The sequence below is a fragment of the Heterocephalus glaber genome, unplaced genomic scaffold (genome assembly GCF_053883595.1).
Source record: "Heterocephalus glaber isolate CG9 unplaced genomic scaffold, H.glaber_assembly_v1.0 deba00001733, whole genome shotgun sequence".
Classification (NCBI taxonomy): Eukaryota; Metazoa; Chordata; class Mammalia; order Rodentia; family Bathyergidae; genus Heterocephalus; species Heterocephalus glaber.
The window spans coordinates 17041878-17066511 of record NW_028258444.1 but is presented as its reverse complement, the minus strand read 5'-3'; the positions used below and the strand labels follow the sequence as shown (position 1 = coordinate 17066511).

The 24634-nt window shown below is 48.3% G+C and overlaps 1 protein-coding gene across 3 annotated transcripts in view; it reads left to right on the top strand.

The window, feature by feature from the left end:
- Positions 1-24634, top strand: part of Vdr (vitamin D receptor) — a 58073-nt gene that overhangs the window by 17452 nt on the left and 15987 nt on the right. For all 3 annotated transcript variants that reach the window (XM_087200071.1, XM_004863114.4, XM_013079077.3), the window contains 5 exons: positions 2393-2471; positions 5156-5303; positions 14433-14563; positions 21417-21601; positions 21800-21902. In XM_087200071.1, the coding sequence (XP_087056197.1) occupies positions 5158-5303; positions 14433-14563; positions 21417-21601; positions 21800-21902 (565 nt within the window). In that variant the 5' untranslated portion in view covers positions 2393-2471; positions 5156-5157. The remainder of the gene's footprint in view (positions 1-2392; positions 2472-5155; positions 5304-14432; positions 14564-21416; positions 21602-21799; positions 21903-24634) is intronic.

Sequence of the window (24634 nt, the reverse complement as noted above, 5' to 3'; positions counted from 1 at the left end):
TCCTCCCCTCTGCTTCTTCAAGGCTCAGTACTGGGGACTCCAGTATTTCTAAAGCAGGGTCAGGAGGGAGTGGCTCTGGGGACAGCCCCAGCAAAAGCAGTGGGACATCCTAAGTATTCAGAACATGATTGCTGGTGGGTATGGAGCATGTATGACATGGCAAGTGGGTACAAAGTGTTTTTTCCACTTAACCTTTTTTTCACCCTGTATTTTTGCTGTACTTTCCTATCAAGTTGCACTTGTACCAGAGTCCAAATCTAGGGTAATCTCTCCTAAAGGATCATTCAATAGTGAAAAGTTTAGTGGGAAGGAGTGGATCGTCCATTGATGGGGTTTTCCCAAGATGTGGGCTGGGCAGCTGACAGCAGATCCTGGCTAAGGCCTGCCATCCCCAGGCCGGGAGGCCCTTCAAAGGAAAAGAGCTCCAGTGTTCTCCCCTCATGACCTACGGATTGCTATCTGCTTTGCTCCATGACTTCATGGAAGCAAAGGATGTCCAGGGCTTGGGGTTGGGGAAATGGCTGAAATATTTCTCTCAGGAAATGCCATAGAGTGGAGACTCAGCTAACTGCCTTGATCCAAATCCTGGCTCTAAGGACAATCAATTTCCCTGTGCCTCAGTTTCTCATTCCTAACGTAGAGATAATAACCATACTAACGTGACAATGTTGTAGGGTTAAATGAAGACTGTGGAGGAGGACCTAGCTCTGATGACTGTCACTGGGAATGGGAGGAGTTAGCAAGAGGCAAGAAAAGCAATGGGGTGCTGCAATCAACCTGTCCTCGTTTGCCCAGTACCAGCAGTTTCCTGGCCATGGGGCTCTGGACAAGCCAGATTGCTCTGAGCTTTGGTTTTGCCCTCTGTGAAATAGGTCTGTTACACACCTCACAGAACTATGGTAAGATTTGGAATAAATCATGTAGCGTTTATTAGGCCTGGCACACAGTAGATATATTGTAACCTTTTTTTTAAGTTCAAGGGTAATGATCTACCTAGATGGCACCTCTAAACTTGAAAAGCCTTAGGAGTTGAGGACAGGAAAGTGTTGATTCTTCCTGTACCCATTTTGCCTTCACCTCCACCTTCCTAAGGAGCAAGAAGGGAGCCTAAGAAATCCATGAAGCCTGAGTAGAGCCAAGAAGAATGTGGCCATCTGGGGTACATGGGTTATGGGAGCAGAGGGAGCAAAGGAGAGCCTGGCTGGAGGTGAGCGGCACATTCGTCTGCAGCAGGCGCACCCTACCACCCACGGCCTGGGAGCAGGCCAGCCTCACTTGGCTTGGCTCCTCATCCACCAGTGTTTTCCTTGTCTGTTCCCTAGGGCTGGCAGCACCTGACAGGTGGCAAACAGGTTCAGTGGCTGGCAGTTCTAGCTCTGGGCCCAGGTCTTGGAAGCTCCTTGGGCTCTCCCCTTCTCTGCCTAATCAGCCCCCTCAGGAGAAAGGGCTCTGAAGAGAAGCAAAACCTGAGAGACCACACCTTCCCTACCTGGTGTTTGGCCTAACTGCTTTTGCCAGGTGTGGGCTCTGGTACTTGCATATCTGTGTATTTCCCCAGTCACCTCCTGTGGGCATCAGAGAAGGGCAGAAGTGTGTGTGTGTGTGTGTGTGTGTGTGTGTGTGTGTGTGTGTGTGTGTGTGTATTTCTCTGTCTCATGGTTAGAAGTGGGAAGGCTGAAATTCTGCCAGCCCCACCTTGGTGACCCGTCATGCCCCAAAGACCCAGAGCCTGGGCATAGGATCAGCCCTACCTCAACCTTCCCCAAGGCCGGGGGTGTAGAACATGTCTGGTAAGGAGCTAAAAGTGGCAAGAAACATCCTGTTTCAAAGCCCTGCATCACTGTATTTAACCCCTGCAGCACTGCCCGACCTACACCAATGTCCGCAGGTGGGCGATCCCAGACATGGAGGCCAGAGTTCTGGGCTCCAGTGAGCCCACTCCTTCCCAGCTTTTTCGAGACTCCTCAGCAGTCCTGCCTAGGGCAGCTGTCTTCTGTCTGCTCTCCGCAGTGTGTCAGGCCACCCCATGGTTCTCCTTCCCAGAGCATCCCCAAAATCTGGGAGCAGAGCAGTGGGAGGGACAGGTCTCTGGCTGGGGGAGGAAGAGGAATGTCTGCAGGAAGTTCCTTCCTTTTGCCCAGTGCTGGTGCTTCCCTCACCCTCTTCCTTCTGCTCCTTGCACTCTCTGCCCCAGAGGGAGCCATGCTGGCTACTGCTGCAAACAACAGGACCTGCCTGTTCCCAGGCAGTCACTTCTGTCAAGTTTTCACTTCTGTCAAGTCTGGGGACTAAGGTGTCTGGAAAGGACCTTATACACATTTGTTTGGCTCCTCAGAAGACTGGCTAGGTCAGCTAGTGCTTTAAATAACATGTCTCCTGTTGCTCATTTCAGAGTCCTTGTGGTTGGACGTGTCTGTGACCTCACAGAGGAGTGCTGCTGGCCTCCTTGTACCTGTCCTCTGCTTCTTCAGGTGGGTGCTTCTCCACCAGCCACGAACTCCCTGGCTTGTTTTGTTTATGAGGGGCAAGGATGGGTCATAGGAAAGAGGAAGAAAGGGAGTTCTACCTGAGCCTTTGCATATATGAGTCTCCTGTCAGAAGAATCTGCAGCTGGACCCACAGGGATCCAGGCTGGGGTAGGAGTTCAGAGAGGGCTCAAGCAGGAGGGGCTTGCTGGCTCCAGGAAAGGACCCCTGAAGTCTGTCCTGTGTTTCTGACATTTCCTTTCTTGCTCCCTCCTCCTCTTTCCCCTGCCCTCTGTAGTCTCTGCCTGTCTTTCCTGGAACGTTCAGCTCTCAGACCATAGAGTCCTGGGCCTCACCTCCACATTTGGACTCTGGCTCTGGATGTTCACTTCCAAGCATCAGCAAATAACCCCAAGCAGGGATGGGTCTCCTCTTAGCTCCCCTACAATGAGCCTGCTCACTATGGGCCTCTGGCCACTGGATCTACCTTTCTGTCTGGACCAGCCCAGTATCTGGGCCCTTGTCCCCAGCTAGGATACTTCCTGATGTCAAGACAGTACCTCACCCCACTGCAGGGCTGCACTTGGCCATCCTATGGCTTGTGCTGTTCTAATTCTTTTGCATCATAACGTCCCCAAATGAGGCCATGTGGGGCTTAGCCCTCGTTAAACTGATTGACTGATATTCCTCTCCACCTCCCATTCTATTCTTCACCAAATCCATGGGGTGTTGGGGAGCCTGGGTGATCCAGACAGTGTAGCAGCATCATGATGACTCGGAGTTACAACAGCTCAGTCAATCCAGGGTTAAGCCACAAGCATCCTAGACAGTTTCTGCTGTTACCCCACAGTGATATTGGGCTCTGGGATCACTGGCCACATCTTGGATGCCTGATGTGTTCTAGTAATTTGAAGGAGTCAGCTAGGACCTGGGCTCATTTATAAGAATGATGTTGACAGATGCAGAAGCATTTTTTTCTTTTCTTTTTAATTAGTTTTAAATTAAGGTCTCATATACATATAGAAGGGCACAGAAAACAGATGTTGTATTTTAGTAAGATATCATATATCTACCACACAAAGAAATAGAATATTGCTAATACATAATGCTTCTAAATACCCTCCCTAGTCTCATCTCCTCAAAGGTTTCTGTTAATCACTCTTATTGTTTTGCAGTGCTTTGGATAACCAGGGTCTTACAAATGCTAGGAAAGCACACTACGGACCTTTTTGCTGCCCTTTTGAAAACTCAGGATTATAGGCATGTGCTGCCATGCCTGGTTCTCTCTCTCTTTCCCCTCCTTTAACAAGTATAAACCTAGCAGTGAAAGGCAACAGTGTCACCATTATTGCATTAAAGTTTCCAGGAAAAGAAAAGCTGAAATGTTAGGGGAGCTATGTCTGTCTGACCAGGATTCCCTTTGTGCCAACGCTGTATCTTTGCCTCTCTGCCCTCTTTTCTTCCCCTGGCACTGAGCTCTTTATCAACATTGTTTTCAATTAAGTATCTGTGCATTTGGCAGTAGCACCCACTAGAGATGCCTCAAAGTCTGGGTGTTCTGGCCTTACCTCTGAGGGGTGCTGTGATGACACAGTAGACTCAAGACTCTGAAGAGCTCTGACATTGCAGATCCTGCCTCAGAGATCGTGGGCTGCTCGGCCATTGAAAAGTAGCTCAGCGCCTTCCAAAGGTGCCCACAGTCCACTTCTTTCCCCTAGGGGTGGGAGGAAATGGAATCCTGGCTTTCTCTCCTATTTCTCCTGACCTGGGTGACCCTCTTGCTTTGGGTCAAAGGGGCCATTGAAACCCACAATAGTCTTGCGAAGGTTAGGATAAAATGGAGTCCTGGGAGCAGCAGGGTCTGAAAGCACTTTGGGAAGGCCTGAGGTGTCCCAGAGTCATCCCTGGGCCTAACCCCGGAAGTCAGATCAGAAGCAGCAGGCAAAGCCAAGACCAATTTGCCTCATGGATGAGTGGAGTCAGCCGTTTCCTGAGCGGGGCTTCCCAGAGCAGTTACACTTTGCCCCTTCCCTCCCTTCCCCTCAAGTGTGAAATCCATCTCTAGATGATAAACTTATTTGTAAACACCGTCTCTGAAAACAGAATTAGTTAATTGTATATGACTAATATTGCTCAAAAGGATGTTCAAAGTAATGTCAAAGGTTGTTGCAAAAAAGTAAGGGGAAATAGCTTGGTACCAGGATACCAAGGACTCTAGGCCAGTTGGTCCCGAGCTGTGTGGATTCAAGGAGCGAGACCTGGAATGACAGGACTTGGGTTTGGACATTAGAAGACACTCTAGTTTTTTCTTGGAGGGCACAGCAAGCCACATAGAGACTTGTGACCTGTTGCTATCTGTTATGGGGTGGACAGGTACCAGCGGCATTAAGATCACCCTTCACTGCATACCCCATGGAGTGAATCCCTCTTCGGATGAGGACAGTGAAGGTACACAGAAGTGGAACGCCCTGCTCCAGGAGCCCTAGAAATGCAGCATTTAGATTCCAGCCTTGCTCTGTGCTGCACTGGCTGGCTAGGGAAAGACATACCATGCAGTCTGGCTTGGGCTCTAGGGAGCCATGCAGCTGTGCTGAGCTCTCCAGCATGATGGTGAATGGGGTTGCAAGGGATGCAAGCTGGCCCTGGCACTAACACTGACCCTGACTGTGGCCTCTCTGATGTTCTTGCAGACATGGAAGCAATGGGAGCCAGCACTTCCCTACCTGACCCTAGTGACTTTGACCGAAACATGCCCCGGATCTGTGGGGTATGTGGAGACCGAGCCACGGGCTTCCACTTCAACGCTATGACCTGTGAAGGCTGCAAAGGCTTCTTCAGGTAGGTCTCCTGCCAGGCTCCCACTGAGGGAAAAGGAGGGACAAGAGCACCACTGTCCCTGGAAGAAGACCCCTGTGCTTTTCATGACCCCTTCCTGACCAGGTCCACAGAACAAGTCAACTCTCACATCCACTGTGAGCAGTGGGGTCTTGGTGAAGGGTTTCTTATTCCTCCTCCTCTTGGCTCAGCTGAGTCTTTGGCCCTCTCAGAAGTCACTTTCTTAGGAGGTTTTGTTTTTTCCATTAGCCCTAACACCAGACCCCTGCACTTACGCATGTCCATGCTTCTGAGTGGGCCTCCTTCCTGATGATGATGGCAGCTTCTAATCTAGCAGTTTAATCAGATGTGTCTTTGGAAAAGCCCTGAAGCCTGGGTTCTATGCTTGCCTTCCCATCCAACCCAAACTGCTCCTTGAAACAAAGGAGGCTGTACCCCTAGATAGGCCACCATGCCTGATCTATGCCCAACCCTTCACGTGTGGCGGGCTTATCTCAGTTCTGAATGCCAACTGCAGGTACCCAGAAAGTGCTGAACGGTACCTACATTCTTAGCCCATTGGTCACAGCTGGTGTTTCTCCCGTGAGTCCAGGATTCCAAAAACAAACTGCAACGAAGTTCTAGAAAGGCCAAAGGATGTTCCTCTTTAACACTGAGGAGGGAGGACAGAAACAGGTTGGCTTGAGGGGGAAAAGGGAGACCATGAGAAATGGACATCTGGCATGTATTGGAGCGAGAAAGTGGCCTGGAAGAGGGCACCCAGGAAAGAGCTGGTAACAGTCTGGACCGGAGGTGGGGAAAGAGGAAGACAGAGCTCTAAACATCAAGACTGGCAGAAATGAATCCCGACCAGAGGGAGGAAGCTGAGGCTAGCCCGGCTTCTGTCTGAACTGATGAGCTTGCCTGGCCTCAATGGTAGAGTCACTCTGAGGGCAGGCCCTGTAGGGGACTCTACTCCAGCCCGGGGGTCCCAACTCACTCGCCCTCCACCTGGGAGCCAGCAGGCCCAGGGTTCCGAGGCCTTGAGCAGTACCTGGGCAGTGGAGTTGCTGTGGGTGCTGATTGCCTGTGTGGCCCGGCATAGTCTGCCTGCTTGGCTTCCCAGAAGGCTACACCCTACCTGGAGGAACCAGACCAGCAGCATCACTGCACCTATGTCCTATTGAGGATCTGTCAGTCCTCAGGGCTGAAGCCCACACTTTCTGTAGGGTGGGCCTTCCGGAGTCTGGGTCCTGCGTGCCAAGTGCCACTTGGATCCTTTCCTGCCAGGGCCTGAGAGCGAGGGAGCTGCCTTTGGAGAGATAATGGGTATACACATCAGGGCCTGCTTCCCATCATAAAACCAGCCAGAAACAGGTAGGCTGGAACTAGCCATGCCATTAATTAATTATATGCCATTGCTCAAATTCCTTGACTTCCCTGTGTTCTAGTTAACTAATTGCCTGTGTGTGTAATATCTGACCCCTCTGCTGTACATAGGTAAGCTGAGGATTAATGAGGTGCCAGGTATAAAAGTGCTTTGAAGAGCATAAAGTACAATGTAAAGGTATTATTTTTGAGCCTGATAGGCCAACACTGATGCTCTCAGTGAAACTTAAAGAAATCTCTCACTACAGCACCACTATCTCCTATGCGCCTGCAGTTGCTGCCCTCTGGCCGACCACTAGGTGCATGATGCTCTGGACAGGAGTGTGGAGGCATCTGAATGGAGGGAGGACAGGGCCTGTCATGCCCATGGCTGAGTGTTGGAGATGGCAGAGTGGACAATGATGGCACGTTTGCACATGTGTGTCACTGTGGACCCATAGTGCAGCAGTGCTGCTTGTGGGCGTGTGATACTATTATACCCCCCACCCAAGTCCCTCTCAACAGGGCCCCTTAGAATTAGTTGTTAACTGATGGCCACCACCACTCCTGAATGGTCTGCTGTTACAGGCAATCGGTGCTGTGGTCTTGTTACCCTTCTCCAAGTATGACCAAAAACTACGGTGAATGTTTAGTCTTTTTTTAAAAAAAATTGTTATAGTAAGGACACATTGCCATTAATCCCCCTCAAAATATTCCCCCTCACTTGAACACACATATCCCATCATTCTGGCCACTTTCTGAAGCAGTTCTGGAGTTCTCTTTCATGACTATCTTTACAAGGTAGAATCAAAAATACAGCGAATGCTTCTGCTGAGTGCCATCCAATGGAAAGGCAGGCTCTTAAAAACATTATGATGTGGGCCGGGGATTTAGCTCAGCGGTGTCGCCGCCTGCTGCGCAAGCACAAGGACCCGAGTTCAATCCCCGGTACCAAACAAAACAAAACAAAACATTATGATGTGTCCTTATCCACCTTATTCACTGAATCTTTTGGAACCATGTGACTTCTGACTCTTCCCCAAGTGAAAATGACACAAAAGGTAAATGTTTTGATAGATTCAGGACATTGAGGCAGCCACAACAGTGCAACTTTTTAAGACACTTGTCAAAGAGGACTTCTAGAAATGGTTCAGGAAATGGCAAGAATGATGGGATAAGTGTGTTTGAAGTGAGGGGGCATGTTTTGAGTGAAATTAATGGCAATGTATCATTTACTGCAGTAAACTTTTAATTTAAACATTCAATACTCATATCTAGCTTCTCTCATTACCCCCCTGTATAGGTGACTGAGCCAGGGTACCCTTTCTAAAACAGCCAACATCTTTGTGGTTTGGCTTCAATTTTGTCTGTCTATAAATAAAATTAAATAAACATACACATATGCCTATCTTCCACCCTCATTATTTGGGGTGTCTGTATTTGCAAACTTGCCAACTTGCTAAAATTTACCAAAATCAAAGCTTGTAGCACCTTTGTGGTCATTTTACAAACATGGGCAAAGCCATAAAGAGCTAAGTGTCCTGATGGCCATGTCCCAAACAGAGGTGGCACCTGTCTCCAGGAGAAGTTGCACAAGGTGATGTCTCTGCCTTCTGTTTCAGCTCTCACACTAAAACAAGCACCCTTTCAACAATCTACTTAGTGCTACTTTTTTTTGTATTTTTGTGATTTTTGTTGGTGATTTCACTATTGAAAGTGGCTCCCAAGCATAGTGCCAACATGCTCTCTAGTGTTCTTAAGCACGAGAAACTCATGATGAACCTTATGGAGAAGCACATATATTAGAGAAGCATTATTCAGAGATGAGCTATTGGCTGTTGGTTCACTATTACTAAATCAACAAAATATATTGCACATATATTAAATAAGGTTTCTTTAGAAGAAAATGCATACACACCAAGATTATGCATTCATCAGTTGATGAAGATGTTGTCACCAGAGGCTCACAGGAACCTAACTCCATATTTTCTGCAGGAGCACACTCACTAATCCAGTGTGCACAGTGACTTTATAGATCATAACTACTGTGAATTACAAGACTGTATCTGTATCATTTCTCCTTTTTTCCCCACCCCATTACTCCTCTTTTGTTCCATCCAAATCTTATTTACAATTTTTTCCATTTTATCCCAGTACAAATGGTTGCTTAAGAATTTTGTTGTCCCTTATATTTGTTTGTGCAATTCTGATCCCAGGAAGTGGTTGGTGTCTTCTCTGTGTCAGGCGAACCTAGAGATGAGTGTGCCCAAGTCCTTGTCCTTAAAGAGCTCCCTCAACCACATCATGAAAGTTCTCAGGAGAGAGTATTGCTTTAGTGTGGGGTCACTGGCTGCTTTTCAAGTTCTGGAGACTGGTCATTTAATGTTTGTTTTAGCTCCTGAGATAGTCAAACTGAAGTGCTCCGAGGGCTACTTATGGCATACTGGCAAGTCCAAGACTCATAATCAAACCAGAGAGTGAATGTGAAGGTTAGAAGGTTGGAGCCCAGTTCTCTTGACCTATATTCAGGAATTGGAGGCATTTCTGGTCAATTCCTTGTACACGTTATTTCATGTGGTATCAACTTCCTACTACCCTGGAGCACGTAGACATGGTCAAAGAAAGATAATATTTTCAGTGTGAATAAAAGATCTGTTCAAGTAAACTTGTAGATGGTTAGAACTTCTTGGCTATATGTTAACCATAGCATAAATAAGGGCCAAGGAATTGGGGGAGGGGTGGATCTACTAAAAAAATCGGATAGATAGATAGATAGATAGATAGATAGATAGATAGATAGATAGATGAATCTCTGGTCATGGATAGGTTTATCTAAGTTTCAATATAAATGGAAGGTGCATGCTTATAATCCTAGCACTCTGAGAGCCTGAAGCAAGAAGATCACAAGTTTGAGGCCAGCCTGGGTAACTCAGTGACTTGGTGAGATCCTGTCTTCAAATTAAAAAATAAAAAGGGTCGGGGATGTGGTTTGGTGCAAGGATCCTGGGCTCCATTCCCAGGTCTGCAAAAAGCAAAAAACAAATCAAAGATTCATGGTGAAGTCTAAGAGACTAAGGTGGGTTAAGGAACAGTTCATTGTTTGTCTCTCTCTCTTTTCTTCCTCTCTGTCCATACCTTCTTAATTATGACATTGTGAAGCTGTGCAGCACAAACTTCAAGATAACAGACAGAAATGTGTTTTTCTTTGCTAGTCACCAAGGTCCTCAGGGACCTTGCTAATTATGGGCCTTGAGGAGAACAGGGGGTGAAAGGCAGGCTGGTGAGGACCCAGGAACATGAGGAATGTTCTGGCTTTCTGAAAGATCAACTAACTGATATTTGTAGCTCTTCGAAGAGTTTTGATGAGAAAAGAAGCAGAGAGATGGAGCAAATGCCCAGGGCCTAAAACTCCGTGTGCTGACAGACAGTCGAGTGAGTAGAAAGGGTGAGAGGAGGGCTACACGGGCATTCCATGGACACAGGCTGCGGGACAGAACCTTGTCCAGGTCAGGTGGTTTCCCTCCATAGACGCTCGAGGCTGTGAAGTAGAGAGAGTGAGTGTGGTTCTCTGTGGCTGGTCCAGCGCAGTTCGTGGGAGCTTGACGGGGGGAGGCCAAAAGGCTTATTGAGGAAGGGAAGATCACGGGAACTGACAGAAAGACAGTTGCAAAAAGATGAATATCTTACATTTCCTTTTGTTCATTGTTTTATTTCTTTAGGAATTTAACTCTCTGATCTGGGCTTCTTTACATCAAATCCCTCTCAGCATATTCTGAGACTATGCTCTGTGCTTAGACAATATACGGCCAGTGGAGCTTTAGAAGTTTCTCTACACTTCTAAACCAACCATCTCGGGACTGCCTGTACCCAGGGGCTTCTTTGCCCTCAGACAAAGGAGGACCCCTCAGACAGCCTCAGCTTCCTGCTCCTGGCTCTAGGGAGGCATCCTTTTGATTGCTGCTCTAGTTTTGATTGAGAGCTGGCAGATTCTCGTGAAGACCTTAGTATTAAAAAGAGCAGAAGCTTTGGAGTCAAACAGTCTTGGTTCTAAGCCCAGCTTTCGCACTTATTAACTGTGGGAGGGACATTAAGCGAGTTATTTAACTTTCCCGTACTTTTTTGTATCACTTGTAAAATAGGCATGCCTATCCCTGAAGTTTGTTTAAAAGCAATGGAGACAATCTCTCTCCAATATATGCCAAATGGTAATTTCTCACTGTACCCACCTCCACCGAGGTCTCAGTGATACTCAGTAACAGACAGAGCCCACGGGAACCACTTGACCCCACGCTGCAGGCAGAGGCCACCCACTTGAGGAGAGGCCTTCCTGTCCCATCCCTGAGGCCCCAGCCCATGGCACTTGATACTTTTGTAAGCATCTTGTCTCTTTCATGTTTTGATGAATTGGTCTCTGGCATGAGAATCGTCAATGTCCTCTCTCACCCCTGGCTTTCTAGAAACTATGTCTATATTTAGCTGGTTGCCCCACCCCTGTCGCCCTTCCTGAACTAGGATATAATTGCCAACCATCCAGAGGATGACAGGGTTGAGGCTCAGAGAGCCGATGAGACCTTATGCCCCTATGAAATCCCAAGGCTCTTGTTTCTCAAAACCAAACCAGCTCGTAGGCAATTAGCACTGGGAGGAAAGTGGGTTAGGGTGTGGATCTTCAGGACAAAACACTGACCCATGGCTGAGCGGTCTGGCTTCCCTGGCTCCTTGTGGGCAGAGACTAGATGACAACCACATGTGTGGAAGCACCCTCAGAAGGCAGGCAGCAGGACAGGGGATAAGTTGGCCTGTAAACCAACAGGACCTACTTGTAGCCCAGTAAACATTCGTACTCCACCACAAACACCTGGAAGGCCAGCCCAGGAATCTAGGTCTGGTTCTAGGAAGAACACGGGACTGGCTATTAAAGCCAACGGATGAACTTTCCATCCCCCAAACACTGACCCCACACTCCAGAGCAGGACATCCAACCTCCATCTTCCTAGCCACCATCTCTTTTGCTCTGGTACTGTTTTGAGAGTAATAGGGAAGAGCTGGTTGCTGTATTTTCAAATATAGTAGTTTTAAAGCTCCAGAAATTAATAGGCTGCTTTTGTTTGCTCCAATAATGTGAAGACACACCAAGGGGCTGCATGCAAAGGCCAAGGGCACAGGCTGCAATCTTCCTCTGCTCCAGTCCCCACTGTGCGCTCCTGTGCTGGGCTCCAGAAAGCTGCAGGCTTTCTGTTCTTCTCTTCTTCTTTCTCCATCTCATGTTCCTCCTCTCCCTTCTCTTCTCCTTTGTGATACTCTTGAGCTTCATACTACAACTCATAACTGGAAGCACGAAACTGGTGTGAGTCCCCCAAATATTTTCTTTTAACCCACCTTTGCATTTCTAGTCTTCTGACCCCCAGCCTCATTAGGGCCCATTCCTGCCCTCAAGGGAAGTTGTGCTGAGTGGCTCTTTCCAACATTTGGTGTGTGGAAGCCTGAAATTGGGCTTCAGATTTAAAACATGAGTAAGATTTAGAAAACAAATAAAAGACAGTGAAGCACGAAAATATTTTTCCTGGTAACCTTGTGGTTGGAGGGCTTTTCCCCTGCCATAAGGAACAGAGGCAGGGCCCCTAAATCCCAAGGAAGGACAGGTGGGCCCCTGAAGGCCCCAGGCCCTCTCATGGGATCTCAGAAAGCTCTAGACCCCAGAAGGGACTGGCTGAAGGTTTGGCTAGTGTCCCTGGCTGTATTCCTCTTGGTCCCATGGCCTGGACACTTCACAGGAAGCGTTGGAGCCAGACAGGACAGTGGGTGGGTCTGAGGATAGAGCAGCCACTCAGATGTGGGCAAGATACCTGGTTATTAAAAAAAAAGGGAAATGAGAGTTTGCTCTGAATTAGAAACTTCTGGTCTTGAGTAGGTGTAGAGTGCTGTGGGCATGAGTAGTAGCAGGTGAAGCCTTGAGAACCACAGAGAAAAAGGAGGGAAAGGCATTGAGGTACCCAGATCTCATCCTGGGATACACAGATTGGCCTGAAATAGTGACAGCATCACTCCTGGGTAACCCTAACAGTTCCTGAGTGCTTTCATATTCTTCTTTTCCTCTGAGAGGGACATCCCTGTAGTAGAGGTACAGGGGTGAAAGTGAAAAGCTTCTTGCTTCCTTCAGTCTCTCTCCAGGCTGGGATAGATTTGTCCCTAATGGTCTGGCACTGCTCCACCTTCCCCACATCCTAGGTCTGCTGCTGCCTTGGAGTAAGAAGGGTCATCACAGAAGGCTACCAGAGCCAAGACCCAAAACTGACAGTGGCTCCTTGCCTGGGCACTGGGTCCCTCTTGGCTCTGAGCTGCCTGAAACTATTTGCCTATAACCTGAACTTCACTGAAGTTCTGGGATTGAAAACTATCCAGGAAGCTGGAAGCTGAGCCTGGAACCCCTAAGGCTTCCAGACCTGAGGTCCTCACTCTGTGCTGAATAGCCTGATTGATAAATTCCTTAAACTCAGCAGTCCCGTCTGTTAGATAAGGGGCTCACACTAAGCATCCCTTGGGGTCACTGTGCGTGTAAGAGTCTGTGACTGCCTGTGGCTATGCAGAGCCTCGCTCTAGTCTCTGATCCCCATCTGAGCTTGTCAACTGTTGTCTTAAACCCCGAGTGTGTCCCCTTAATCTTGAGCAGTGAGTGATTGTTTACCAAGGATCGTAGCTAGCATCCAGCAACCAGATAGGGTGCCATCACTTGCTCATCTCTGGAAGGAGAAGCAGTGGGCTGGGCCTTTGCCCCTGAGGCTCGGGCAGCTCCACTCAGCAGCTCCTTGGAAGATGCTGCCACTCATGCTGCAAGGGATGCTGCCACAGTTTTAGGCTATTGTTTTTCCCAGCTAACTCTTGCTACCTGCCCTGGGAGAAAGGTGGGGTCTATCCTTGCTGGGGCTGAGATGAGTACCAGGAGCCTCTAGAAGAGGATGGTGAGAAACTTTAAAGGATCCATCCTCTATGCAGCCTTCCAAAGTCCACAGCACAGTGGAAGAGAATGAGCAATTAGGGAAATGAGCTTTCGAGCTTACATATGCATGCAAGGGTGTACACTTGTACACTCCCCACACACACTGAGCACACACAGTGTTACACAGAATGGGGCAGCTTGGTGGGGGGTTCTTCCTACCTAAAAAACTTTTTCATAGTTTTATTTAGTGCCTTTTTGCAGTGCTTGCAGTTTATAGTCATCTTGGCAGAAAGCCGAGGTCCAACCTCAGGACTCCTACCTGCTCGCCTGGCCTCTTCTTTTTCCGGACAGGCTGTCTGGACATCCAGAGAGATGGTTTGGACTGTGAGCCCTTTTCCCCCTTCTCTGTGTACCTATGCATGTGTCCATTCTGGGATCACAAGGATTCCAGTCTCACATCTCTGGACTCTGGAGCTGAGACTAGCATGTTTGCCTCTAATTAAAAGCCATTATGAGGGCTGTTCTGCAGATTTCAGTATTTTATAAAATTTTACTAGGAAAATTCACTTGTGTATTTCCTGTGTAATTAAAAAGGAGGGAGGGGGACAGGGGACTGTAAAAGTAAGTAAAAGCAATGATGGGAGCCAAGTAGGCTCTAAAGGAAAAAGGAGAGGCCAGTTGGTGCACACAGCCCAGATCAGGGTGCTGAGGTCACTCCAAGTAGCCCAGGGGCTGGGATGGGTCCCACATCCTCCAGGGTAGAAACAGAGATCTGGGACCTACTCATAGCCAGGGCTAAGGAGCCTGAAAGTCAGTGACCCAGTGCAGGGTGTGTGCTCTCTCGGCAGGCGGAGCATGAAGCGGAAGGCACTGTTCACTTGCCCCTTCAATGGGGACTGTCGAATCACCAAAGACAACAGGCGGCACTGCCAGGCCTGCCGGCTCAAGCGCTGTGTGGAAATCGGCATGATGAAGGAGTGTGAGTGACCAGGGAGGGGCCCAGCAGAGGTTGGGGCTGGACTGGGGTCCCCAGAAGGCTTTGGCCACTATCACACAAGTCTCACCAGAGAGGTGTCCTCTCTTCTGTGGCTGTGCACGTCCCATACGGGGAGCTCGGGTGGGAGCAGAACAACAGCCAGGGGCAAGGCTGGGAATTGCTGGGTTAAATATACCCATGGCTCCTGTTAACCTCTCTAGGACTTGTGCTTGTGCTTCAGAGACTCGGAAAGACCCCTCAGAGTGAGGCCTGAGAGAAGGGAGGACAGGATGGTCCCTTCCCTTGTGACCCCCAAGCCACAGGCTTCCTCTAGCATTGTCATACTCCCTATTTGTTCCCTGGGAGGTGTTTCCTGGAGGAAAGGGTGATTGATACTCAAGACTCTAGTGATCTGGAGACTTGTGCCCAGGGAAACTAGGGGGAAAGATCTGTGAGAGGAATTACCAGGGCTCTAGGACAAGCCCCGGGTTGTGCAGCTTGTCCTGCTTGGAAAAGAGGAGCAATGTAGCAGATTTACAGGGATGTTCTGACCCACCACTAAAGACAAGCTCTGGACAGTTGCATCTCTGGACACTTGCATCTGAGCTCTAGTACAGTTATTTGGTGACCAGAGTAAACACTGAATGCAGCAGGCACTGGAAGGGGCTCGCCAGCCTTCCCTGGGCAGGAGCAAGGGGGCTGGGTCAGGCCTGCAGGGGCCTTCTGCACGTTCATCTTTGCCCAGCCCCTACACATGGCCCTGTCTGCAGTGTGAACGCAGCCCAGTTCTAGAACAGAGTCATGTTCTGCCAAGCTGTGGACCTGAGGAATCCTAGGAGTAGCTCAGATACAGGCCCCTGGAAGCCCTCCTCACTATGGGGCTGTGTTAGGAAAAGTAGGGTGAGGACAGATGTCAGGAAGAGGGGGAAAGTCATAGGATAGGATTTAGGGGGTGGGAAATTTCTTCCTTAATGGGAATAAAATTTACTATTGCTGGAAACAGAGGCAGAGTCAGGGCCCTCATCTTGGGCTTCCTCCTGGCCTTGACCAAGGCTCCTCACTCCTGATCCCAGCTCCCCAGCCACCATTGGCAGTCCTAGGAGGAGTTCCCAGGCCCTTGCTCCTCCCCACTCCCACTGGAATGTACAGGCCTAGACATGCTGAATGATTCTACCCAGGCCCTGCCCCACCCCGACTCCTGTGTTTATGCTGGAGAGAGTAAGAATATGGAGGCCCAAAATCTGGATACCTTATGGAATATGCACATATCCTTAGGGAGCCTGCTCCATGGGGTACACTGCGTGGGCACCAAGGCATCAGGGCTCAGCACCTGCCCTGACTCTACTCAGCTTGGTACCTCCTCAGGGCAGGGGGCCTAGGCCTCGAAGGCTTCAGCCATCCAAGAATGGCAAGGGCTCCACGTGTGGGTCAGTAAGCACTGAGTTAGGGCCATCCTAGTTGATGCCCCAGATGCCTCCGCCCTGTATCTCAGGAGGAGGAGGTGTCCTATTAACCAAGAAGAGGACAAACAGAGACCATCTGAGGCCCAGAAAAGGAAAACATCAGAACTGTGGTCAGAGAGCAATTTGATGGCCAATCTGGGACTAGAATCCAACTCATGTCCCCCTTTTAGGCCCCTCTGGGTCCCATAATGAGCAAGATATCCATGGTGAGGAGCACCACCAGGCCCCAGGTGCTAAATCAGGGGTTCCTGCCCCAGGAATACCACACTACATGGTGGGAGTATCTGTCCAGAAGTGAACCTCACTCCCAAATCAGCACAATGCCTCAGACTGATCCTACTTCCATGGAATCCCCTGACGCATCCTGCCTACCTGCTCTCATGACCTCAGTGAAGGGAGCTGTGCTGAGCTGTGGGTGGGCTGGGCACTCTGGGCCCAGAGCTCCAATTAGAATAAATTGTGGGGCCAGCACAGGGCCACTCCTTTCTACTGCCCTGAAGGCCGGGTGTCCCACAAGAGATGTAGACCCTGCCTGTGTTACCCCAACTTGTGTGTCTGGGCCTGGGAGGGCTGCTCACTGATCCATGGTGCTGGCTCTTGTCCCCAAGGCCTACCCTCCCCTAAGAGGATCGAGTATCTCAACATTTGTAAAACCATAGGGAGGGATCTAAAAACCCAGGGTTCAGGGAGAGGAAGGGAAAGGGCATGAGCAGTATTTGTTGAGCACTCACTAGATACTGTATCAAGCACATGCATTTTCTTCCTAAATTCTTACAACAATCCCTAAATATATAAATACTTCTTTTTCTTAGTAGCTAAGAAAGCTGGAAGGAATTAAAGCATGAGATCTTGGAGCTAATAAGATGCCAGTGTTCCATGTAACATAGGTCTGTCTTCTTGCAAGGCCAGTCTTGTGGGGCTCAGTAAGATTATCCCAAACCTTATATTGTCTGTGTCATTTATTTGGAAAAAATGTTATGTCCTCTTCCTTGTTGTCCTTAGGTTACCACTGGCATCTTGAAATGTTTTTAAATTACTCATGTCTATAGATCTCTTCCCAACTTGATTCTAGACTTCATTAGTCAGGGAACATGTCTTGAGTGGGAATAACTTGGGCAAAGCCATTTCCCACCCAACAAGGAACTTAGAAGGAAGTCAGGAAAGCTGTTGAACAGTGAACTGCTTTCATGGTCTCCAGATACTGTAGCAAAGCTCACACACTTCATTCCGTCAGGAGCCCATTAAACTCTTTAGTCTTAGCTCTTGCTGGGTGCAGTGGGTTATGTGTGCCTGTAATCCCAGCTACATGGGAGGCTGGGGCAGGAAGATTGAAAGTTTGAGGCCAGCCTGGGTAATGGAGTAACAGTGAGACTCTGCCTCAAAATAAAAAATAAAAAGGGCTGGGATACCTCGGTGCTGGGTTCAATCCACAATACTCAAAACACAAAACAATAAATCCTCTTAGCTTATTCTGTCAGTGAATTTTCACTTCAAAACATGTGTCTTCTTACATGATATTTTAGTTATCAGTTATTTGAGAACATGATAAAAAATTTCCTCTAAAATTAACCCCTTTACCCAAATTATTTCATAAATCAGTCTGTATATTCATGAAACTTAGGGCTCACTGAGTCCCTACACAATGCAGCCTGAGGGAGGCTTTCAGTTTCCACCTCTAGTGTTGCCCACGCCCCCCTGGACCTGGACTGCTACTGCAGGCAAGTGGTTCAGGAGAAGGATGGTGCACGTTCAACCGTGAATCTTCTGTCTTCTTAAACTGAATCATTGACAAACCTTGCTGCTTTATTGAATTCTCATACTTCTCCGATGGACTGAAACACCCTGGGTGTCAGGTTCCATGGCTGAGGGCCAGAGTTCTAGGCGCAGTCACAACTAGCTTAATCAGAGGGAGTTTGGGATTGTGGCAACAGCCACTGACTCCAGAACCAGACTGCCAGGTCTGAATACCAGCACTACCATTTGTTAGCTGTGTGACTTGGAGCACAATATATAGCTTCTCCAGACCTCAGTTCCTCATCTGCAAAATGGGAATAATAATAGCCCCTGCCTTAAGAGGTTATTACCGGGACTAAATATATGTGAGTTGATGTACAAAAAGCACTTAGAAGTGTGTCTAGTACATTTTTAAAAACTGTACATTGTGGACGGAGATTTAGCTCAGTGGTTCCACCGCCAGCTTCGCAAGCGTAAAGTCCTGCGTTTGAGCCAAAAAAAAAAAAAAAACCTGTACATTATCCATTATAATTATCTCTTTTTTTGGTACCAGGAATCAAACTCAGGTCCTTGTGCTTGCACAGCAGGCCGCAGAACCACTGAGCTAAATCCCCGGCCCATTATCATCTTTTTATTACAACAAGCTTGGTCACCAGGATCTCTGTCTCCTAACAGATCAGAGGCCCCTTGTAAGGGGAGGAAGGCAAACTTCTTGAGGCAGGCAACAATAAGAAGAGATGACCTGTAGCTTACCAGAGAGGCGGAGCCTGGAAGCTGTGGAAAGTAGCACAGGGGCTCCAAAGCTGTGACTCTGAGCTCATCACCTGGTCCTGCAAAGTTCCATGGTCATTCAGAATGATGTCTCTGAGTCATGGAGAAAAGGTTATGGGATGTTACGGGTATTGCATCACATGATAGTCTGTCTTGCAAATATTTCAGTCACAATTATTTAAGTAAAAGAAGTAAGCTCAGGGCCAGGGATTTAGCTCAGTGGTTTCACCACCTGCTGCGCAAGCGCAAGGACCCAAGTTCGATCCCCAGTACCAAAAAAGAAGAAGTAAGCTCTGCTCAGCTCCCCAGTGGCCTGGCCTGCTGTGTGTGTCATACCCGATGTTACAGGGTGCAGGTGGCTTGGGGTACTCCTCGTCCTTCCCTGAACCTGGGAAAATGGCTTGCACAGTGGATGCAAGCTGTGTTGCTGTGTTTAACGTGCAGACTACCCAGCAAACACGGAAGCCCGGAAGCCCCTTGGGCTACCTCTGTGGGGAAAACACAAGAATGGAAAGTCAGGGACCCTGCCCTTAAGTACTCACTGTATAGTAAAGGAGATTTTGAACTTCTTAGGTTCTCTCTGTAAGCATTTACTCAAACCTGTTCTAATCATGAGTCTTGAAGAATAGAAGACAATTAGGTGCCACTATGTGCAGAAAAGACTGCGTCAGGCAAAAGAAACAAGAGCTCAGTGCAGATCAGGGCAGTCGAGAAAGGCTTTGTGGCAGAAGGGGATGGCTGGGCACTGAGGGAAGGATGGGGCTCTCACAGCCACCAGGGAGAAAGGCCCCAGCCGTCCAGGCACCCAACACAGGTGGAAAGACAGTGACAGGTGTGAGCAGGTCACACTCACAGGCCAGCTGCGACAACCAGCCTGAAGCAGAAGTTGTGTCCAGAGTGCAGGGAATGAGACCGGGAAGTTAGGAAGAAGCCAAATCATGGACAGCCTTGACTTTGGCTTGGACATAGTCAGCAGTATGGAGCCAGCAAAAGTTCCTAAGCAGGAGAGTAATATCATAGAACACAGGAGGACACTGAAGCCCAGTTAGCTGAGCAACATGCCTATGGACGCTCATGGTCTCACTGGCAGAGACTGGCCTCCCTAGCACTCCACCTCTCAGATGAGCAGCAAAGATCAGATGCCTAATCTGGGCTTTGCCCAGTAAGGGCCTTCACCCCTTCCTTTGCCTGAGATGTACCCTGCTTCTTTCTCTCCCACCCTGCTTGACCTCTTAGGGTCTGAGCAGATACCCTCTGTGGGAGGAGGCATGGCAGCTCTTTGGGCAGGTGAGTCACTCACTGGGGCATGGCCTCCTCCCAGCCCTCCTCTAGGTATTCCTTACCTAGCTATAGGCTTCTCCTTCCTGCCATGCCTGTGGCTTGGTTGTCCATCCCCCCTCACACACACACACACACACACATACACACACACACACACACACTCGCACAGTGCAGGCTCTTCTTCACTGCTACTAACTTCTCTGAGCCTTGTCTTACCAAGGGGCCTGAGCCAACCCACCTTTGTCGAAGCCTGGAACCCACCCATTCTGGGGTTCTGGTTCCTTTCCCTGCTCTTGTGAAATGCCCCAGTTCTGTGGGCAGATACCCTGGCAGCTCCAACACAGAACAAGCAGCTACAGGCTGAGGGCCCCAGTGCCCACTCCTGCCATCAGCGGTCTGCAAGCCCTGGCCAGGAGGTCTGTTTGCCTGGCTGCCTTGCCAGGCATCTCTGCTCCACCCTGCCCTCCTGGGCAGATGCCCCAGAGCAGTACAGCAGAAGCCCCTGCACAAGCCCATAGGTGGCAGAGGGTTTCCCATAATTGAACACCAGCTAGTGACTTGGAGAGGGCATCCCAGATTAGAGCTGTAGGCGTCAGACTTCAGGCACTCCAAGAGGATCCAAAGCTTGGTGGAGCAGAAATTTCAAGACTGGACAGGCCAGAGAAGGGGTTGTTTGGCAGAGAACCGAAGATGCAAAGTCTTCTGTGTTGGCCAGAGATACCTGGGTTCCATGTGGGGAAATTAGCATCATTCCCGCACCACAAGTGACACACGGTTCCCCTTTCACTCTTGCTTTACCCTGATGTCTCCTTCAGGATCATGGGCCATGGTAGGGCGCAAGGGGAGGGAGAGGGCCAAGGTTTAGTGAGCATCTGTGCTCAGCTGAGCGCCATCCAGTTCTCAAAACAGTCTGTCCTTTGAAGGAGGTGTCTTCATGCCCCCCTTACACATACACACTTGGCACACACACATCCATGCACATGTGTGCACAGATATTTTATAGAGGAAGAAACTAGAAATGTACCTCAGAGGAGATGATACGATCCAAATTTCTCCTTTTATTAATGAGACAACAAACACTTAAAAAGAGGTTTGAACAGGTAGCCCCATGCCCTACAATTTATTTATTTATTTATTTATTTATTTATTTATTTATTTATTTTTGTAGTACTGGGGGTTGAAGGGAGGGTCTTGAACATGCGAGCAAGCATTCTACATCCCCACCCTCTTTTTATTTTATCTTGAGACAGAGTCTTGCTAAGTTGACCAGACTAGGCTCAAACTTGGGATTCTCCTGCCTTGGCCTTCTAAGTAGCTAGTATCACAGGTATTTGCCACCACACCTGGCCCCATGCCTTATTCTTGAGAAAACAGACTCTAACGTCAGACCACTCTGCCTCTCAAATTCTCTTTTTTCCTCTTACAGGCAACATACAAAAGGCAGTTTTTCTCCACATGGGTATGGAATCACCCATAGTAGCAGGGCCCCTAGGGAGCCCCAAACCCTAAACAGCCAGCGTCGGCCATGAGAGTCTGGTCGTGCTGGAGTTAGGTGTCCTGGAGGTGCTGCTGGCCGGCCCTCCCGACTCCCTCGCCTTTCCCTGCAGTCATCCTGACCGACGAAGAGGTGCAGCGCAAGCGGGAAATGATCCTGAAGCGGAAGGAGGAGGAGGCCTTGAAGGATAGTTTGCGGCCCAAGCTGTCAGAGGAACAGCAGCACATCATCACCATCCTGCTAGAGGCCCACCACAAGACCTATGACCCCACCTACACTGACTTCACCCAGTTCCGGGTACACAGCCTCCTGGCAGGGAGGGTGAGATGACGTAGAACAGCAGGATTGTCGGGATGGAGGGCCAGGGGCCTGTGATGTTGGGAAGCCTCCCAGTCCATTGATCTTCATCCAAGCCATTCCCATTAGAGGTCAAGGCTAAGACAGGAAGGGAGCCTAAAGAACGGGGGCCTCTGAGACCCTATCTTTCCCTCCCAGCCTCCAGTCCGAGAGACTAGAGGGAGCTGTCATCCACCGCCCACACCCAGCTTCTCCAGGAACTCCTCCTCATCTGGTTCAGATCTCTATACTGCCTCTCTAGGTAAGGAGGGGTCCTGCCACCACTGAGTGAGGGGAACCACCCCACTGCCCTTAGGCATGCCTGCCAGTGGAACTCCCTGACAGGAATGTAAACCTGTGCCAGGCAGTGCGCTCAGAAAAGTGCTCTCTCCCAGAAGGGGGCTGACTTGCACAGGGCTGTGCTGGGGACTAGGCCTCTCAGGGATGCCAGTGCTGCAGGCCCAGCCTTCTGAGCCCAGGTCCTTCTGCTCAGCCAGGCTCTGGCTCCCTGCCTGGGGGCACCTGCTTCCTTTCCCTGACCCTGGACATTTTGGGAGGTGGTCGGGAGTGGGAAGGAGAATGTGTAGGTCTATTGCCCAACCCTAGGGGACCACCATGGCCCTGGAGGACCTGCCTCCTCCCGCCCAGCTGAGAGTCTGAGATGCATGGTGCTTTTCTTCTTATGGCCTTTTTATATCTTCCTCCTCATCCTGCCTCACCCTCCCTCTACCCTCATCCTTTCTCCTTCTATCTCTCTTCCAACCCTGGTATCCTCCACAGAGGACCTGCCTGAGAGCAGGGTAGAACCCCTCCCTCCCCTCTGGGCAGCTGCAGCCCTCAGCTAGGGTACTTCCAGACTCAGTGACCTGTCTGTGCCTGGATCCAGAGAGGTAGGAGGGGACCTGGCCAACTAGATGGAGATAGCAGTGAGAGCACATGTGTCTACCCACCCGGAAGTGACAGGAGGACAGTAGCGGGGGCTGAGAAGCACTGACCACTGCATAGATTGACAGGCCTGTGAAACTCTCACCTTACAGGGATCCTGCCATGTGTAAATTCTGCTTTTTTCACCAAATGCCATATCCATCTGTACCAAAGAGGGTCGATTTGTATAAGATACACATTGGTCTCTACTTCCCTTTTAAATAATCACCCCATAGGTTAATTGATCAATAACTTCTCATAGGTTAATTGCTCACCCCACCAATGGTACATTCAGTATAGCATATTTTTACTTAAAATTTCAAGCAAGTTAAAATTTGTAATTAAAATAATAGTGTACAAAGGTAATACCTAACTGGAGGAAAGATAGCCTCTTTAACAAATGGTGCTGGAAAATTGGGCTTCAACTTTCCAAAGATTAAAACTAGACCTGTATCTCTCACCATGCACTCAATTAAAATCGAAATGGATTAAAGATCTAAATATTAAAACAGAAACACTAAACCAGTTGGAACAGAGATTAGGTAGAACCCTTGAAGACATCGTTGTAGGAAAAGATTTTATGAACAAAACCTCAGTTGCCCGTGAACTAGCACAAACAATCAACAAGTGGGATCTCTTCTTATTAAAAGGCTTCTGCACAGCAAGAGAAACCACCAGCAGTGTGAAGAGACAACCCACAATGTGGGAAAAAATCTTCGCCTGCTGTTCCTCAGACAAAGGTTTACTGTGTAGAATGGCTGCTATCATGAAATCAACCAATAACAAATGCTGGTGGGGCTGTGGGGAAAGAGGAACCCTGCTCCACTGCTGGTGGGAGTGTAGCCTGGTGCAAGCACTGTGGAAATCAGTATGGAGATACCTCAAAGAACTAGGACTGGAAGTCCCATTTGACCCCGCTATTCCACTGCTGGGGATCTTCCCCAAAGAATTAAAAGAATCATACCACAGTGATATGTGTGCACCCATGTTCATAGCAGCACAGTTTGTAATAGCTAAAACTTGGAAACAGCACAAATGCCCATCAACTGGAGTCTGGATAAAGAAAATGTGGTTTTTTAATAAAATGGAGTACTATTCAGCCATAAAAAATGAGCACAGTTTGTAATAGCTGAAACTTGGAAGCAGCCCAGTCGCCCATTGACTGGAGACTGGATCAAGAAAATGTGGGTTTTTTGTAAAATGGAGTACTACTCAGCCATAAAAAAATGAGAAATTAGAGACATTTATAGCTAAATGGATGCACATTGAAGCAATACTCTTAAGTGAAATAAATAGGACACACATGTGTAAATACTGAATAGTTTCTCTAGTGTGAAAAACTGAAAGTGTAAATAAGGACTAAAAGGTATAATAGATAATGTGAAATAGGAAGAAAAGGGGCAAAGGGGAGGGGGAAATGGGAGGGGTAGGGGAAAGGAAAGAAGGGAATGGAATTAATATGAGAAAACGAAAAAATGGAAACAACGTCTTTGTAAATAGGGAGGGATGGAGGAGTTGAAGGGAGGGCAGGGGAAGGGGGAAAAATAAGAACCAAGACTATGTAAAGGTGCAAATTTCCAGTGATGAATGTCATTATATTGTATACCTAAAATGTACCAATAAAATAAAAATTTTTTAAAAGGTAATACACATTCATCATAGAAAATTTAAAATACCTATAAACTTTATTATATAATCTTTAATTTTACTGCCTAAAGAAAATTTACTGTCAATACTATGACATTAACTCATCTTTTTATAATGCGTATCTATATTCAGAAGTGGATTTGTGCTATGTAGTCTGGTGACTCACTTTTTTTCTCTTAATAATAAATTGTATCATATTTCCATGTCATTTAAAATGCACCTAGAATAGTTTTTGAAGTCTGCCTAGTACTCTGAGATATAATAAAATATATGACTCCCCTATCATTGAATATCTAGATTGCTTTTTAGCTTTTTAGTAAGATAATACTTTGCTTGTGGATAAATATATATGCTTATTCCAAATTTTTTCCTTATGATAAATTAATGGAAGTAAGATTACTAGTTGAAGATTACATATACCTG